Below are 17,827 nucleotides of genomic sequence, written 5' to 3' on the forward strand. Positions count from 1 at the left end.
TTGGATTATTTAGAAGTGTGTTATTTAGTTTCCCACTCTTTGGAGTTTCCAGAGATATTTCTATTATTGACTTATAATTTAATTACTTTATGATCAGAGTCACTTTTATGACTCTTATCCTTTTAAATGTGTTAGACTTGTTTTATGGCCCAGAATATGATTAATCTTGGTAAATATTCTGTGAGCACTTGTAAAGAATGTGCATTCTGCTGTTGTTGGGTGGAGTGTTCTATAAATGTCAATTAGATCAAGTTGGTTGAGAGTGTTCAAATCTCCTATATCCTTACTAATTTCTTGCCTACTTTTCTATTAATTATTGAGAGGGGGCATTAAATCTCTGTCTGTAATTGTGGATTTGTCTCTTTCTCCTTGCGAGTTTATCAGTTTTTGCTTCACATATTTTGAAGCTTTGTTATTAGATACATAAATGTTTAAGATTAATATATCCTCCTGATGAACTGACCCTTTTATAATTATGAAGTCACCTTCTTTTTCCCCGGTAATATTATTTGCTCTGAAATCTACTATGTCTGATATTAATGTAGCCACCCAAGCTTTATATTGATTAGTGTTATCATACTATATTTTTTTCTACCCTTTTACTTTTAACCTAGTGGTGTCTTTACATTTGAAGTGCATTCCTTATAGACAGTGTATACTTGGGACTTGCCTTTTTATCCAGTCTGAAAATCTCTGCCTTTTGATTGTGGTATATAGACAATTTATTTAATGTGATTATTGATGTATTTCATGTCATCTTATTTATTTCTATTTGTTTCATCTATTCTTTGTTACATTTTCTCTTTTTCTTCCTCTTTTGGATTAACTGAATATTTTTTATGATTCCATTTTATCTCCTTTGCTGGCTAAATAGCTATCACTATTTAGTTACTTTAATGGTTGCTTCAGGGTTTATAGTATTTGTCTTTAATATATCATAGTTTACTTCAAGTAATATTATCCACTTTACATATAGTACAAGAACCTTACAGTTGTGTACAGTTTACCCAGTGCAGGTTTGTACTGCTCAGGTCCACTTATACACAGATATTTTTCAATAGTAAATACTACAGTACTACACAGTCCATGGTTGGTTGAATCCATGGATGCAGGGGAACCTCAGATATGGAGGACAAATTAACCCCCATGTCGTTCAAGGGTCAACTGTGTTTCTGTTTCTCCCTTCCTGGCCTTTGTGCCATTGTCATATGTTTTACTTGTGTATGTGCTATAAACCCCACACTACACTGTTACTATTTTTGTTTAACCATTCAATTATCTTTTAAAGAGTTTAAATAGTAAGAAAAAAATCTTATATAGTCACCCATATAAGAGCACTTCCAGTGTTCTTCATTCCTGCGTGTGGATCTATATTTCTGCCTGTTACCATTTTCCTACTTTCTGAAGGACTTCTTTTAACATGTCTTGTCATGCAAGTCTACTAGTGAAGAATTCTTTCAGCTTCTGTATGCCTTAAAGTGCCTTTATTTCACCTCTGTTTTTGAAAAATATTTGTGCTGGGCATAGAATTCTAGTTTGACAGGTTTTTTGTTTGGTTGGTGGGGTTTTTTGTTTGTTTTTCACTTTAAAGATGTTGCTCCACTGTTTTCTTGATTGCATTATTTCTGATGAGAAGTCTGTTGTGATCCTTATCTTTGTTCCTTTGTGTACAATGTATCTTTTTTCCCTTGGTCACTTTTAAGAATTCATTTTCTTTTTCCACTTGATTTGATTTGACTTTTATGTGCCTTGATGTAGTTTTCCTTGTGTTTCTTGTGTTAAGGGTTTGTTGAGTTTCTTGGATCTGTGGATTTATAGTTTTCATTAAGTTTGGAAACTTTTGGTCATTATTTCTTCAAATATCTTTTCTACTTCCCTCCCCCTCCTTTAGGGATTTCAATTACATGAATATTAGTCTTCCAAAAGTTGTCCCACAGTTCACTGATGCTTTAGGTATTTTTTAATTCTTTTTTTTTTCCTGAGCATTTTATTTATGTGTTTGTTTATTTATTTGAAGTATGATTGATTTACAATATTGTGTTAGTTTCAGGTGTACAACATAGTGATTCAGTTCTCAGCATTTTAAGTAGTTTCTATTGCTATGTTCTCAAGTTCAGTAATCTTTTCTTCTGCAACATCTAACCTCCTGTTAATACCATCCAGTATGTTTTTTATCTCTAGAAGTGTAAAGTCTTTTTTTTTTTAATGTCTTCTGTTTCTCTACCTAACTTTTTGAACATATGAAATAGTTAAAATAACCATTTCTAAGTACCTGTCTATTAATTTTAACATCTATGCCAGTTCTGGGTCAGTTTTGATTGATTTTTGTTTGCCTTGTAAGTTATGTTTTCCTGCTTCTTTGTATGCCTGGTAATTTTTTACTAGATACCAGACATTGTGAATTTTACCTGTCAGTTGCTGGATATTTCTGTATTCTTATAAATATTCTTAAATTTTGTTCTGGGACACAGTTAAGTTACTTGAAAAAAGTTTGATCGTTTCAGGTCTTTCTTTTAAAATGTGTTAGGGAATGCAAACTGGTACAGCCACTATGGAGGACAGTATGGATGTTCCTTTAAAAATTGAAAATAGAGCTACCATATGATCCAGCAATCCCACTCCTGGCCATATATCTGGAGAAAACCATAATTCGAAAAGATACATGCACCCCAATATTCATTGCAGCACTATTTACAATAGCCAGGACATGGAAACAACCTAAATGTCCATCAACAGAGGAATGGATAAAGAAGATGTGGTACATATATACAATGGAATATTACTCAGCCATAAAAAAGAACAAAATAATGCCATTTGCAGCAACATGGATGGACCTAGAGATTCTCATACTGAGTGTAGTAAGTCAGACAGAAAAAGACAAATATCATATGATATCGCTTATATGTGGAATCTAAAAAAAGGCTACACATGAACTTATTTACAAAATAGAAATAGAGTTACAGATGTAAAAAATAAACTTATGGTTACTGAGGGGTAAAGGGGAGGAGGGATAAATTGGAAGATTGGGACTGACACATACACACTACTATATATAGAATAGATAACTAATAAGGACCTACTATATAGCCCAGGGAACTCTACTCAGTACTCTGTAATGGCCTATATGGGAAAAGAAGCTAAAAAAGAGTGGATATGTGTATATGTATAATGGATTCACTTCACTGTACACCTGAAACTAACACACATTGTAAATCAATTATACCCCAATAAAAATTTTTTTAAAAATGTGTCAGGCAAGACCAGAGAAGTACTCAGTCTAGAGCTAATTATTTACCTTAGCTGAGGCAAGACTTATCTGAGTACTCTACCCAATATCCTGTGAATCACAAGGTTTTCCAGTCTAACTGGTAGAAACAGGTACTATCCCTCACCCGGTCAGGGTACTGCATGCTGTTACATCCAGTCCTTTCAAGTGGTTCTTTCTCCAGCCTTGGGTAGTCTCCTCACACACAGATGCATCCTCTGTAGATCTGCCCCAGACTGGGTAAGGAAGGAGTGTGAGAGAGATGTATTTGTCAACTGTAAAGTACTACTCAAATGGCATTACCTTGATCTGCCTGGCATTCACTAATGTCAAGATCCAGAGATAAGTATATGCCTCCCTAATGCCTGTGCTTCTATGTCTGTCTGTCTGTCTCTCTCTTTTATTTTGTTAGTGTTTGTGTCATTTTGCTGCTTTCCTCTCACTGCTCATTGGTCCCAACAATGCAACCTGGAAAGAAAATCATCAGGAGGGGAGTTCTATCCTGGCCCTCTGATAGTTACGTTCTTCAGTCCTCTTTTGAATTATAAGAGTAACTTTTGGCCTCATCCTTCCTCATCCCCAGAGCATAGGGCCAAGAGGGCTAACTTCATATTATCAAGGAGGCCAACTGTTAACACCAGAAATGTTTTTACTGACTGCCTCTCCCACACCTTGCCTGAAAAAGCCAGCCTCCTGTCCCTCTGCTTCAGCCTAAGAAGTCTGAAACCACAGCTGTATTGCTGGGATGCCCATGTTTTTAGTTATCCTAGAATGCTCTGTTTCAAAAAAGTAATGAGCGCAGGCTGCAAAAGGGGGAATGGAAGGTACAGGCATACCTCAGAGATATTGCGGGTTCATTTCCAGACTGATGCAATAAAGTAAATACGGCAATAAAGCGAGCCACATGAATTTTTTGTTTCCCAGTGCATATAAAAGTTATGTTTACACTTTACTGTAGTCTATTAAGTGTGCCCAGAGCATTATGTCTAAAAAAACAATGTATATGCCTTAATTTAAAAATGTTTTATTGCTAAAATATGCTAAACATAATCTGAGCCTTCAGCAAGTCATAGTAGTAACATCAAAGATCACTGATCAAAGATCAACAAAGATAACGATAATGAAAGAATTTAAAATATTGCGAGAATTACCAAAATGTGACACAGAGACACGAAGTGAGCAAATGCTGTTGGAAAAACAGTGCTGATAGACTTGTTCAACGCAGGGTTGACACAAACCTTCAAGTTGTAAAAAATAAATAAATAAATAAAAAAGCAGTATCTGCAAAGCACAATAAAGTGAAGATGAGATTTTATGCTTTTCGACATAAGGGCTTTTACCTGATGGACACGGGCATGGGGGGGAGGGAAGAACAGGAAGTGCAGCCATCTGTATGGCCCAAATCTCTGACTCAGGGCTCTGGCTACCACAGGCCCTGCTTGAAAGCCCCAGGGGCTGAGGGATTGATATCCCCGCACTCATAACCCATTTTCGCAACATCAATTAGGAAATGTCAGCAAGGGGCCAAACCCAAGACAGTGGGTAGGAGGCTGGAGAACCAAAGAATACCTAGGAACTGCACTCATAGTGAGGTTGGACTCTGGCCCTGGGGCAGAAACTGTTGTTAATTTGGTCAGAAGGTGAGCAGAAGCCTATTGTGATCCTTGCCCCAATTTGTGTCAATGACAAGCATCAGTGTATTGCTCTGTTAATACTTTAGTTGGTATTCTGTAAGCACATTCTTGTTTCAAGACTGTGCCAGGAGGTAAGATAAACCAAATGGGATTGAACATTGAACATGAATTCTAGCATGTGAGGTCTTATACCAAGTAGTTGATGGAGGGCCAAGGATTGAATATTAGGATTGGTGGGGATTAATGTATTCTTTAATTATTCATTCATTCACTAAAATTTTATAGAGCACTTACTTGGTGCCAGGCACTAAGGGAAAGATGTGGAAGACTTTACCTGCCCCTAAGTGGATGAGAAAGGCAAACATTTGCATTAGCATATGGCAGGTACCAAGGAGGGAGTTGGCACAGGTCACTCTGGAACTCAGAGGAGTGCACCTAAGCCAACCTTGGGAGAGAAGTGGACCTCAGGGTGCACTTCCTGAAAGAAGTGACACCTGGGCTGGGCTGGGTCTTAAAGGGTGAGTAAGAGTTGGTCGTGTAAAAAAAGTGGGGGAAGGACACCCCAGGCAGAAGCACAGGGGAAGATGCAGTGCTGTGAGTTTCCGGAAGTGTAAGCAATTTGTTTCACAGGCTGTTTGTAGGGGAGTGATGTGAGTTGAAGCTGAAGGGAAAAAGCAAGTGTCAGGTGAAGAAGGGACTTGCATGGCACCCTGAGTTGTTTTACCCTGAAGTCAGTGGGAAGCCCCTGAACAGTTTTACATGAAAGAGGGGTGTGACTGGATCTGAATTTAAGAGGCTCTTTCTGGTCGTGATGGGGAGGAGGGCTGGGTAGTGGGTAGAGCAGGGAGCCCAGCTTTTAGTGCTGACCCTGTTGCCCTCCCCCCTGTCTCTCTTGTCCCTCTCTCTGTATAAAATCTATTATCTAGCTCTTCCCTGCCTTATCCAATGTGATTTCCTGCCACTCTCCAATTTTAGTCAGGTTGGCTAAACTTATCCAGACATGACATGATCATTCCCATCTCTGAATCTTGTTCATTCAACAGACATTTAGTAAGTGCCTATTGTGTACCAGCCATGGTATCTGGCATGAAGAACCAGAGATGAGTGAGACATGGGACCTACCTTCAAGGGGTACACAGACCAGTACCTGGGGAGATACCCAGGGAAACACATCATTACCACGAGCATGAGAGCAGCTGTGGTATGGGATAAACAGAGCCCAAAGAGAGACAGTCCTGTCCATGAGAAACCCCTCCTTCTCTGCTAAATCCTGCCCATCCTCAGGCTTCTGCCTTCATCTGTAGAGAGGCAGGGTAGTGTCTCTAGATACTATACCCCAGTCATACTTCTCTTCTACCTACAGCTGTTCAGTGCTTTCCCACTACCTTGGACCAAAACACCTTAGCATGGCGTGCAAGGCCCCTTTTCATCTGATAGGGCGTGCAAGGCCCCTTTTCATCTGATAGGGTAGTTTGGTTTGGAGCTTGGGCTCTGAAGGCAGACAACAAGATTTTAATCTTGGTTCTTTCACTTTTGAGAAATGTGACCTTAGCCAGAAATACTTTTTGCCTCAGTTTCTTTATCTGTAAAATGGGGCTGATGGCTGTATCGACTTCCTAGGGTTATTGTGAAGATTAAACGAGTTAATACACATGTGAACCTTTAGAATGGTCCTTGGCATGTGAGAAGTATTCAGTCATTATTGGCTACTATTATTTGGTTTTCACTCATTTTCTTCTTAGCACCTATATCATGCCAAGAAACGTTAATCCCTAATTATTGTGCTGCTTGTCCCATTTAATGTGTTGTCACATTATTTCTCTCAAGGGTGATTTTATTCTCCTTTGAGGCAATATACATCGTATATGTATCTGTACTCCTGAGACACCTACAGTGTTGGGTATGTGTTAGGTTGACCAGCCATCCCGATTTTCCCAGGACTGACAGGCTTTCCAGGACACAGGACTTTCAGTGCTAAAACCAGAAAAGTCCTGGGCAAACCAGGACAAGTTGTCCACCTTACATGCAGCGGAAACTTCACTTTTGCTTTTTATTTACCTCTTATTGGTCCCAAACTTAACTTGAAAGCAAGCTTGCTTTGGCTTGGCATAAATTTTTATTTATTGGCTAGAAACTACAAAGTCACAACCTCAGGGTTTCTTTGGGATTTCTTGAGATTCCCTAAAGTTTAAAGTGAAAGATTTGAAAGATTCTTGAAAAAACTCTCTCCCATCAGCTCTGGGTATATTTACTAGAAATTGCAGGCAACCCGCTAAGAGGCTTCCTTAACCTGGCCCACAGCCCCAGAGGTCTCCTCCTGCCTATCATTTCCCATCTCTCCCGGCATTTCCATCGTGACTCTGAGTACTTCCTTCATTTGCTTTCCAAAATCAACATACTCTTACTTAACTCAGTGGCAAAGCCTCTTTCCTCTCACAAGTATCATCTGTTTTTCCATGAATCCCCCAAGTGGGGCCGAAGGATTTTTCTTCCTTTTCATCCCCACTCCCAGCCCCAGCCCCATCTCACCTGCTCTGGGGACAGTGTTTACCTTGGGCAGTTGCTTGTCAGATGGCATTCCTTAAGGATCCACTAGGGCCTCTCTTGGCATCCCTTGAGGCCATGACAAGTGTTCGCTGCAAGCCTGCTCATCCTCTGCAGTTCCATCAAGAAGCTGGGTCAACAGTCTTTGGGGTCTTCCACTTGGTATATTAGTGTGCTAGGGCTGCCGTAACAAAGTACCACACACTGGGTGACTTAAACAACAGAAATGTATCGCCTCACAGTTCTGGAGGCTAGAAGTCCAAGAACAAGGTGTCAGCAGGGTTGGTTTTTTCTGAGGGATATGAGGGAGAATCTGTTCCATGCCTCTCTTTTACCTTCCAGCGGTTTGCTAGCACTCTTTGGCATTCCTTGACTTGTAGACACATCCCCCGATCCCTGCCTTCAGCTTCACACGGTGTTCTCCTTGAGTGTGTGTCTGTCTCTTCACGTGGCATTCTTTTTTGAAAGACAGCAGTTATATTGAATTAGGGATCCACCCTACTTCACTATGACTTGATCTTAACTAATTACATCTGCAATAACTGATTCCAAATAAGGGTCCCATTCTGAGGTACTGGGGGTTAGGACTTCACCATGTGAATTTAGAGGGGACACAATTCAACCTTTAACACCCAGGTCTTCAGGTGAGTCTAAAGAACTCTCTGGGGAGCGGAGGCCACTTCAGATATGGGCAAAGTAAAGCACCATACAATCATTGCTCCAAAATCCATTCTAGTTCTCCACTCACTTTGCATTCGATCCTGATTGTTTCTGCCGCCGGATTCACACCGTCACCAGTAACCACTTGTTCACCATTCTGTAGGTCATTGTGCCACTATAGGGATATTAAGAAATATAATGTACACCTGAGTCACCAACTCTAATCCAGGGTCTGTCTGGAGATCTTTTTTAAGGGAAGCCTAGTGAGGAAAGTTGTATCCATGGCATATATGTAATAACTGGAATATAGGTATTGCAGAGGCAGTGACTCCATCCTGATGGACAATAATTACAAGTTGGTTGCCTTTTAAACTGCTCTGGAGAATACAGACAGGAGTTGGGGGGAGAGTGTGTGAGGGTGAGTGTGTGCATGTGTGAATGTGTGTGTGCATGTGGTAGCTTAAGATAAACAAAATCACCAGACTCATCCCCAACCTTCCTGCAAGCTTTAAGCCTTCGCTGGGCGCACAGGGAATAGCCTGCATCTCCTCACTCTGGCTGTGGCTGCTTCCTTCTGTCAGTTCCCTGAGTTGCTGACCCTTTCCCCTCCAAAGAGATAGCTCCATTCCAAAAGATAAACACCAGTAGTTACAACGGACTTGGGGGAAAAGTCGAGCAAGTCTCCCAGTTATTATTTCCCTGGTGTTCTCAGATAGAAACCCAGCCGATCTTCGTGGATGAGGTATTTCCAACTCTGGCAGTTACAGCCTGAGATGTGAGGGCAGTGATGGATCTCCGTAAGGGTAGGGGGTCAGGGCGTGCGGCCAAGGAATGGGGATTCTAGCGTGTCTCCTCGCTTCTTTCCAGGCACGGCCCACCTGGGAGAAATCCCAGGGACGCACAAGGCACCTAGCTAGTGCCCGCTTGTTCCAAGCTGCCAGGCAGGCTGCTGGCTTGCTGAGAGGTGGCGGGTGAGCTGGGCGCTGAGCTCCCCCGTGCCAAATCAGGGAGCTCTGGGCTCAGCGCCCACGCCCTGCGCTCCAGCTCTGGGCAGCCCGGGTGGGCTGGGGGAAGGCGCGAAGCTCGGTTTGTGACTGCAAGTTGACTTTCCCTCACTGTCGTTGCTGGCAGAATACTTACACCAATGCGGACAAGCTCCTAGAAGCGGCAGAGCAGCTGGCTCAGACGGGGGAATGTGACCCGGAGGAGATCTACAAGGCGGCTCGGCATCTGGAGGTGCGCATCCAAGACTTCGTGCGTAGGGTGGAGCAGCGGAAGCTTCTGCTGGACATGTCCGTCTCCTTCCACACTCACACCAAAGAGGTAAGGGCAGCGAGCGGAGGAGGGGTGTTGGCTGGGCTGCCTTTTTCCGGCAAAGGTCAGGGCAGTTTCCTAGCCTCCGACGTCTGCCTGGGGTCCTGGGTGGTCTGGGGATTACTAGCCTCCTAAGGTTGATGATATTAACAATTTGCCCCTGATAACCTGTATTGAGGTCTCTACCAATATGGGGCAAAATTTCCTCCGCATCTCTAGTGAGGAGGGGGCTTGGGAAAGCAGGTGGTTTGGAGAGTCTGTTAGAGCATTTAGTCTGCAGCTGGAGGAATTTGGGGATCCCTGGTATAGAAATAGACGCCGTAAGAGGCAATATTAGAGGATCAGAGACTCCCTTCCCACCCCACACCCAATTTTTCTTGGTTGCTGTTTCCTGTCAAAAATTAGAGTCCTGCAGAACTTTGATCATCTTTGCTACCATCAAGGAACGTACAGAGTTTGCAAATCTGTTCTATGTTTTTATTTTATTATCTTTTTGAACAGAGGATTAAATCTTCTTAATGAGGTCTGCCACGGGGTGCTATCAAAGTGAAATAGTCCTCACCTTTCTCATCGTGGAGTGACAGCCAGTGAAGGAAGGGGAGACTGGGGTGCCTTCCATGCAGGAGGAAGCCAGCTGGGCTTAAATCCGGTCCCCGAATCATTCACAAAGTGGAGACAGGAGAGGGGAGGATGGATCGTGTTGCATTGTTGGCAGGGCAGAAGGGCCCATAGAGAGGAGGAGGGTTGCAAACGTGCAGTTGCTCTTCGGTTCTGATTAACACGGGGCACTCTGAGATTGAGTAAGTGGCCAGTGAGGAGGCACGTTTGGCATCTTCTGTAATAACACCTTTGGCAGTTGAACTCATTATGTGTGTGCATGCTTGTGTTCCCCCCAGGAATTCATTTTAATGGAGTATTAATTAAAGTTGGATTGTACCCTAGTTAATTAAGTTGATTTTTGATATTTGAAATGCATTAAAAAGCCTGGTTGTTACCCCTTCACAGGCTTTTCTGACACTTGGTGGGAATGAATGCAAATCATTGTAGTGCCTATCAGAGATAAACATGAAAAGATAATGTTTTCTAAACTGCAATTCCCCGGGCAGATGAAGGGCTGGGGAGCCCCGTGAAGCTGGCTCTGCTTCCTCTCTGTGGGACCTACGACCACTCTCTGATGAGTGTCTGTAAAGCAAGGGGATTAGCTTTAATCCAGGTTTTCCTGCCTGGCTCTCTGCTTGCTTGTGGCTCACCAGTTCTTAATAATGGTCTCAGAAACCAAAGGCATATGTATTCTCTTTTAATTTTGAGCCTGTGGGTGAGAGAATGGAGCATGAATGAACAGGAGTCATGTTCCTTGTGAGGGCTGTGAGGGTATTGACTGCCAAGGGAGGTGGTGGATGAGATTAGTTTCCATGGAAGTGCCACTCCTGCAAAGGTGACTGAGGCTCCCAGGAACCCTTTCTAGCGGCATCTCCCACCTTCTGTACATGAAACTAGGAGGCTGGGATCCAGTCCAGATCCTGCTGCTATAGAACCCTGTGAGCCTGTGCAAATCACTGTGTCTCTGGCCTGGGGTTGCCTCATCTATAAAATTATGCAGTCGGACTCAATGGCCCTAAGGCCCCTTATGGTTCCAATGTGAATTCAAGATTCCTTTCTTTTTCTTCTCCTCCTCTTCTTCTTTATTTGATACTGATAATAATAATTAATAATAATAAATTAAGCCTGAGGTGATACAGGTGATTTACCTAGCCTAAAGATTTGGTTTATTGTAAGCACTCAATGTATATTAGGTAGTAGTTTTTCCTAATTGCGTGCCTACTAGTTGTCAGACACATACATCATCTCGTGTAATCCTCATGAGAATCGCATGGTACAGACTTTATTGAACATATTTTCAAATGGGGAAACTGAGGCCCAGAAAAGAACTTGTCTAAGGTTGCAGAGCTGCCAGTGCAGCAGAGCCTTGAACCACCTCCCTAAACTCTGCGCGCATGCTCTTACCTGCTACCACACATTCTGCCCCCCTTTTTCCCTCTTGTATCTCCTCCTGTCCTCTGCTCTTCTTTCTTCTCCTTGCTCGTCTTTCTCCTCGTTACCTTTTCAAACCCCAAAGCAGGGGCTTGATGGGGAGGGTAGCTCTTAGCTGAGAAAAGCAAAGTGTTCCCAGGGCTGGGGGTGTGGCACACGGGAATAGTCGGGGATGCAGTTATTAACCATTGTTTTCCCAGAGAGCTTTCAAACCTTGCTAAGCCTGGGGTCCTGTTTAAACCTGAGACTTGTTTTCCCACCGTGGCTCCGTGTATACAACCACATTCATATCAAATAGTACCAAAGGGAGCATCATGATACTGGGAGCAGGTGGAGAAAGGGAGAGGGAGCTAAAAGGGATGGGCCCCTACAGTGTGCTTGACTATTTGTCTGTCTAGTCGATAGCCATGAGCATTGTCATTTTTTATTCTAATTTTAAAGATCAGAGAAATTTATAATTTGCCCAGGGTCTTGTAGTGAGGATGTCGTAAATGTAGGGACTGATCCCAAATCTGACTCCAAAGCCCATGCTTTTTCTCATTTGCCTTTCATATAAAGGCCAGGAAACAGAGACTTGGAGGACTTTTCTCCACCAGAAAATTCATTCAGACAGGAGGCGGTCAGGAAGTAGCATAGTCTCTTTTCTTCGGGACCTCAAAATATGAGAGAAATTAGGAGCAGTCCTGCCTGGGTGCGAAGGGATGTGTGATTGTGAGGCTTTTTCTATTCAAGAGGTCTGCAACTCTCAGATCATACAGACTCTGACTTTTTTTTTCAGGATGGAAAGAAAAGCATCATTCTGAGTGGCTATTGTGGAGGGGATGCTCACGGGGGCCATCCCACAGGACTTTATATCTGCATGTTTTCTCTCAGCTACCTTCCCATCACCAAACTAGTCTGTCTGAGGCCCCTTTTAGGCAGAGTAGAGAATAAGACGTGTGTATGTATGTACACACTTAGGCGTATGTGTTATACACACACCTGTTAAGTACAGCAAGATCTTAGATGCCAGGGAGGTCTGATTTCCAGATCTAGATCTTCATTGAGCATGCTGTGTATGCCTTTGGGAAAATTACTTACTCTCTGTTACTTTGTGATAATTACGATGATGACTATTACAAAATTGAGTAGTACAATACTAATACCCATTTTTTTCCTAGCAGAAAACTCCCCCCCAAGTTTATTCTTAGAACATCTCTAATGCAGGGTTAATAAGGAACTTGAGGACTCAACTCAGGCATCATTTTTCCTTGAAATTCTTCCCTGGGGCTTCCAACTTCCCACCCAGATGGGACAGGAGCACTGTGTGCCTACCTCGTCGAGATGCTGGGATCTCACTGAAGTGATTGGAGCTTCCTCGTTAAATTGGAGGTGCTCATATGGAGCGTACACATGTGCATTTAGATGTGTAGATACAGATCCTACTGTATATTTCTGCTGCTGTGTCAGATGCGTAGTGATGCTGAATAAATATTGAATAGGTTTACTTGACAATGAGAAGCTAGTCATTTCTCCTAAAAAAAAAAGAAAATAGAAAAAAAAAAAAAAAAAAGGCAGGGGGAAGCCCATTCAATCACATGGTTCGTCTACTACAGTTCTTTGACTTGAACTCTACAGACAGTGAAAACAAAGGAGGGCAGGTGGGGAATCTGAATTGCCTGTGGGGCCTTTCCTCTAGAGCCTGTATGGCAGGCAGAAATGGATTATTAGGGCAGAAGTCAGCATCCTTGGATGGGCTAATGGAGAAGGAAGTTCTGTAGTTTGCTGTTTCCCTCACGCCACCTCTCAAAACTTGCTAAGTGTGGGTCCTATCTGATCCGGGTCTGTTAACTCTTGACTCCTTCCTCTTGACTCTATAGGCAAACTTCTGGCATTTTACTCAAGGCAAGATTAGTAGCCAAGTTTACTAGTCTACAAGTCTGTGAGGGAATTTTGAGTTGCTATGGATGTTTTTCTCTCTTACAGTAAATAGAGTGAATGGAAGGATAATATTCTACTCAGTTTTGCTAAAGATGTACTCTAATTAGGATCAGAGAGGAAACTGAAGGAAGATATGAAGAAGATATCCTCCAAGCTCATTTCTTCTGCAGATTGAAGAGTCTGCTTGATTCTATTTGCCTGCTTTGTGAATTCTTGGTGACTAAAGGAGTCTGGAGGGTTAAAGCCTTCTAACCACTTCATTGCAGTGTTATTAATAACCTTGAATAAATTAGAAACCATCTAAATATTCCATGTTAAGTGACTTATTAAACAAATCATAGTAAATCTATAGAGTGAAATATTATACAGTTATTATAAATCACACTGTCAAAGATCATTAATGGCATGAGAGAAGGCTTGTGGTATATAACATATAAAAAACTGTATATCCATCATGGCCTCAATTTTGATCACACACATAGAATAAAGACTAGAAAGCGGTATACAAAGAAGCTAAGAATGTTATGGGTGATTTAATTTTCCTTTGCATACTTTATTTGTTTTATAAGTTTTCTTCAATGATATTTTCAATTGAAAATCAGGAACAATCTCAATAAATGTTATTTTATAAAAACAAAACTTCCCATCCCTACTTAGAGAGAAGAGCTACATAATAAAGAGAAGAGACAAACATGTGCTTGGAACCTTCTTAAGTATCCAGAACCTCAGCTATTAATACAAATTGTGCTGAACTTTCAAATATCTTCTTTTTGCCTGGGGACAAGAGGCCAGCTGTTTGTTTGCTGGTCTGGACAGCTAGGGGAGGATATAGGGAGAAGCATTTACGCAAGTCCTCATTTTCTTTGTCCAGGGAAAAGGCATTTGTAGCAAGTGTCATCTGCTCTGCAGAGATTGTCCAGACAGAATTCTCTCTCCTTGCTGTGTTTCCATGGAAATGCTGCAGTTGCTGGGTTTTCAAAATATCCATTTTTAGATATTTTTGCAATCATAATATGAGAGTCAAATTAACTAAGGAATGTGGCCAAGATAATCAACCTCAGTTCTTTATTAGGTAGTTTAATTAAATGCCCATTTCCATTTGTTTATAACCCTGTGAAATCATTCTTTCATGCTATTTCCTGCTCAAATAGGTACACACACACATACCACAAATGCCACAGACACTCACATATATACATGTTTCTCTACTCACCCACTGTAGAACCAAAACTAAATCAGTCTTCAAAAGACATAATGGCCTCAAGAACAAAACAGCTTCATCCTCTGTTTCAGTTGCTAAACTGATATGGTGTTTATTTAAGAAATCAAAGCTAGTAGTCAATGCCAAAGAAAAACGATTTCTTCAGAATGAGGGAGGGGTGATTCATCCTGTGGAATTGGTGCTCCTTTTTGCATCTCTGGTGGTCAATCAGTTGTATCAGCACAATGGCTACCAGAGCTGTGCAAATGGTACAGCCAATCAGCAGGAGAAGGTGATGGAGTAAAATTACCTCTTTCCTTAACCAGTCATCCCTAAGCCTCATTATTTCTACAAACCTCCTAGTTCCTCCCTTCCTTGTCCCTCCCTTCCTGCCCTTTTCAGTTGCCCTTTTCTCAGGCTCCCCACTATGCAAGCAGAATGGGGTCCATGCGCTGGCCCTTCCTGAACTCACTGATTTCAGTCTTAGAGCTCACCTTATGTAGGGCATTGAAAGGCTGCCTTAACTCTCCCCCTGCCAAAGTTCTAGAAATTCTCAAATTAGGCTCATTCTTTTGGATGTAGGTATTTTTGGCCACAATTACATGTGTTCTCTGAGAGAAAGGGCACATAAAGCCATCTGAGTGTATATATCAACATGGAACAAATAGTTATTGCCAAGCAGAGAGCAGAACTCTGAAAGAATGGTCCTCGTACAGGTGTGTTTGATCAAGAAGAGAGGGTCTGACAATCCTATTTTTATGTTGGCTCCATCTATAATTTTCCCTTTTTATAATGTCCATGTCAGATTTGGGGATCAAAGTTATGCTTGTCTCATAAAACAGGTTGGGAAGTAAATATTACATTTTCCTATTCGGTAGAAAAAATAAAAAAGAAGAGAGGGTCTGGAAATGGGTGAAACAGGTGGTTCTTTCTGGGGAACAGGTGGGTTGATGGCAAAGGTGCAGTGCTAATATGTTAGACTCTAGATAAGCAGAGGGTTAAGAGGATTATCCTAGGAAAGAGAAAGGAAATGGAAGACAGTAGGCAGAAATGTGGCGGCTGCTCCCAAGCTGCCTCACTCACTCCATGATTTCACCTTGTTCTGGCAATGCCTTGTGATAGCTTGAAGTGTGAGATCACTCTGACTCAGTCTCATTGGCTCCTGATAATGAGTAAAGTGATAATAGACGTGGCTCTCTGATTTGTATTCCTTTCGAAGCAGTCTAGGTATGCTCTTCAAGGATAAGTCAGATAGACACATACACAGAAGGAAACCTACAGGAAATTTAGACAGTAGAAAAGTTACAGCCCAAGGAATGGAATATGGATCCTTACTCATAGTTTAGTGACACTGACGTTTACATTCGTTCACTTTATGCTTCAGAGGTGCTTACAACAAAATTATGAGCGTGCAATTTAAGCTTGTTGACACCAGGGGGCGACTGTGTGCATGTTTCTCGGGATTCCCTGTGGCTCCCTACTCAAGCTTTCCAGGTGGTAAATAGTAACTTGGTGGTGCAATTATCCTTGAACTGTTGCTAACTTTTGGTGTCTTGGTGTGAAAGCCGTGATTGCAGTTTTTCAGTTTAGAGAATCATTTCTATTACTACCCTCTTCTTTACCTCAGTTTCTGAAGAGAAACCATAGCATGTTAGAGTTGGAAGGGATTTTAGAGATAAGTGAGAGAAATCACAAACACACACCTACACACACACACTAATGCACATGCACTTTATGTATGAAGTAATTGAAGTAAAGTAGTTTTCCCATGAGTGTAGAACAAGCCAGACAAGGGAAGAATCAAGAATTATCTCCAGTAAATATCAATTCCATTCAACAACTCCTTTCTTTCTGGGTTGTTTTGTTTTGTTTTTACAGAAGGAAAAATAGAGAAAGATGTCACTAACCCTTTGTCTCTGGTGCTGTAATCCCCTTCCCTTTCTCTGAGTCAAATTCCCTAGCAATTTTATTTGACGTTTTATCGTCTTGAAGGTAGACTGGCCCCTTCCTTTCCTTATCAGGCTGCTGACCACTGGGCTGAGTGGCATCTAATGTTGTACTTGATTGTTTATCTCTTAGCTGATTTTCCTTAGCAGTAGGTTTTAATCTACCTTAGACAAGATTTTCTTTATAATATAGTAGACTGTATGGCCAGAAATCTGAGAAATCAACTTCAGTTCATTAATCAGAGAATTTTGGTGGGAAGGACACATTTTTAAAATGATATTGACTCCTGAGGTCAGCGTATTATCGGACGTACCCAACCTTTCTCTAGTCTTTTTGTTTGTAACACTGACATGTCATCTTTGGCAAGTTTGGTCTTTGACTGTCCCTACAATTTAGCTGCATAACCACCAGGCGGAGGAAGTGTCATGAGTCGTGGTGGATTTCCTCAGAAGGGAATGATGCTGACTTTCTTCCCTAGACCTACACCAGAGGTGTTCAAGTTTTCGTTAAAGAGGGGGGGAAAAAGGAACTCCAAGCTGTGAAGCCATTAAAATAGCTTAAGGATGGTACTGAGAATAAAATTATCCTAAATAAAATAAAATCCTCAAGATATCTGTAAGCCTCTGTCCTCTGTCTCTTATTCCTGTAACGGGAGTGCCAGCCTCATCGTGAGCAGTCTTCCATCTCAGTGCCTGTCCTCCGTTGACACATTGAGTTTATTTTTCTTAAGTGACCTGCTTCCTGTCCACAATTTTAATCTCTCTCTCTCTCTTCACATAGTCTTTTCTTTTCTTGCTTTTTTTTTTTTTAAAGAAATATCTAGACTTTTCAGTCTCTAGGCTTTCTTTAGATATCCCAGGACAAAGCTGCAAAAACAGAAAAGAGGGGCCCAGCTCATCCTAGCATATTGAAAGATCAAATCCAGTATTGATCTTTTGCCAATTTCAAAATGAAGGAGTATTTCAAACTTTCCCTCTGTCTTCTAGTGGGAACTAGAGGTGGCTTGCATGAAAAATATCTTTTAAATATAATAATATCTAGCACTTGCATAGCACTTACTATACGCCAGGCACTGTTTCTAAGTGATATAATACATCTGTGTGTGGATGTCTGTGTGTGTGTGTACAAATAAATACATATGTCTATATATTTATTGGTATATATATAAGTTATATAAATGTAGAGTGTGTATGTATATCTGCATACACACATATATCTCACTTATTTGTATGTATATGCACATAGACATAACACACACATATATATCAACTTATTAGTAATCTTTACAACTCTGTGGGGGTAAGAACTATT

At 41.5% G+C, this 17,827-nt stretch overlaps 1 protein-coding gene across 10 annotated transcripts in view; it reads left to right on the forward strand.

The window, feature by feature from the left end:
• The window catches only part of KALRN (kalirin RhoGEF kinase), a 653,671-nt gene that overhangs the window by 325,903 nt on the left and 309,941 nt on the right, over positions 1 to 17,827 (forward strand). For all 10 annotated transcript variants that reach the window (XM_061194271.1, XM_061194272.1, XM_061194273.1 and 7 more), the window contains one exon: positions 9,235 to 9,426. In XM_061194271.1, the coding sequence (XP_061050254.1) occupies positions 9,235 to 9,426 (192 nt within the window). The remainder of the gene's footprint in view (positions 1 to 9,234; positions 9,427 to 17,827) is intronic.

Source organism: Eubalaena glacialis, chromosome 6 (assembly GCF_028564815.1).
Source record: "Eubalaena glacialis isolate mEubGla1 chromosome 6, mEubGla1.1.hap2.+ XY, whole genome shotgun sequence".
Taxonomy (NCBI): Eukaryota; Metazoa; Chordata; class Mammalia; order Artiodactyla; family Balaenidae; genus Eubalaena; species Eubalaena glacialis.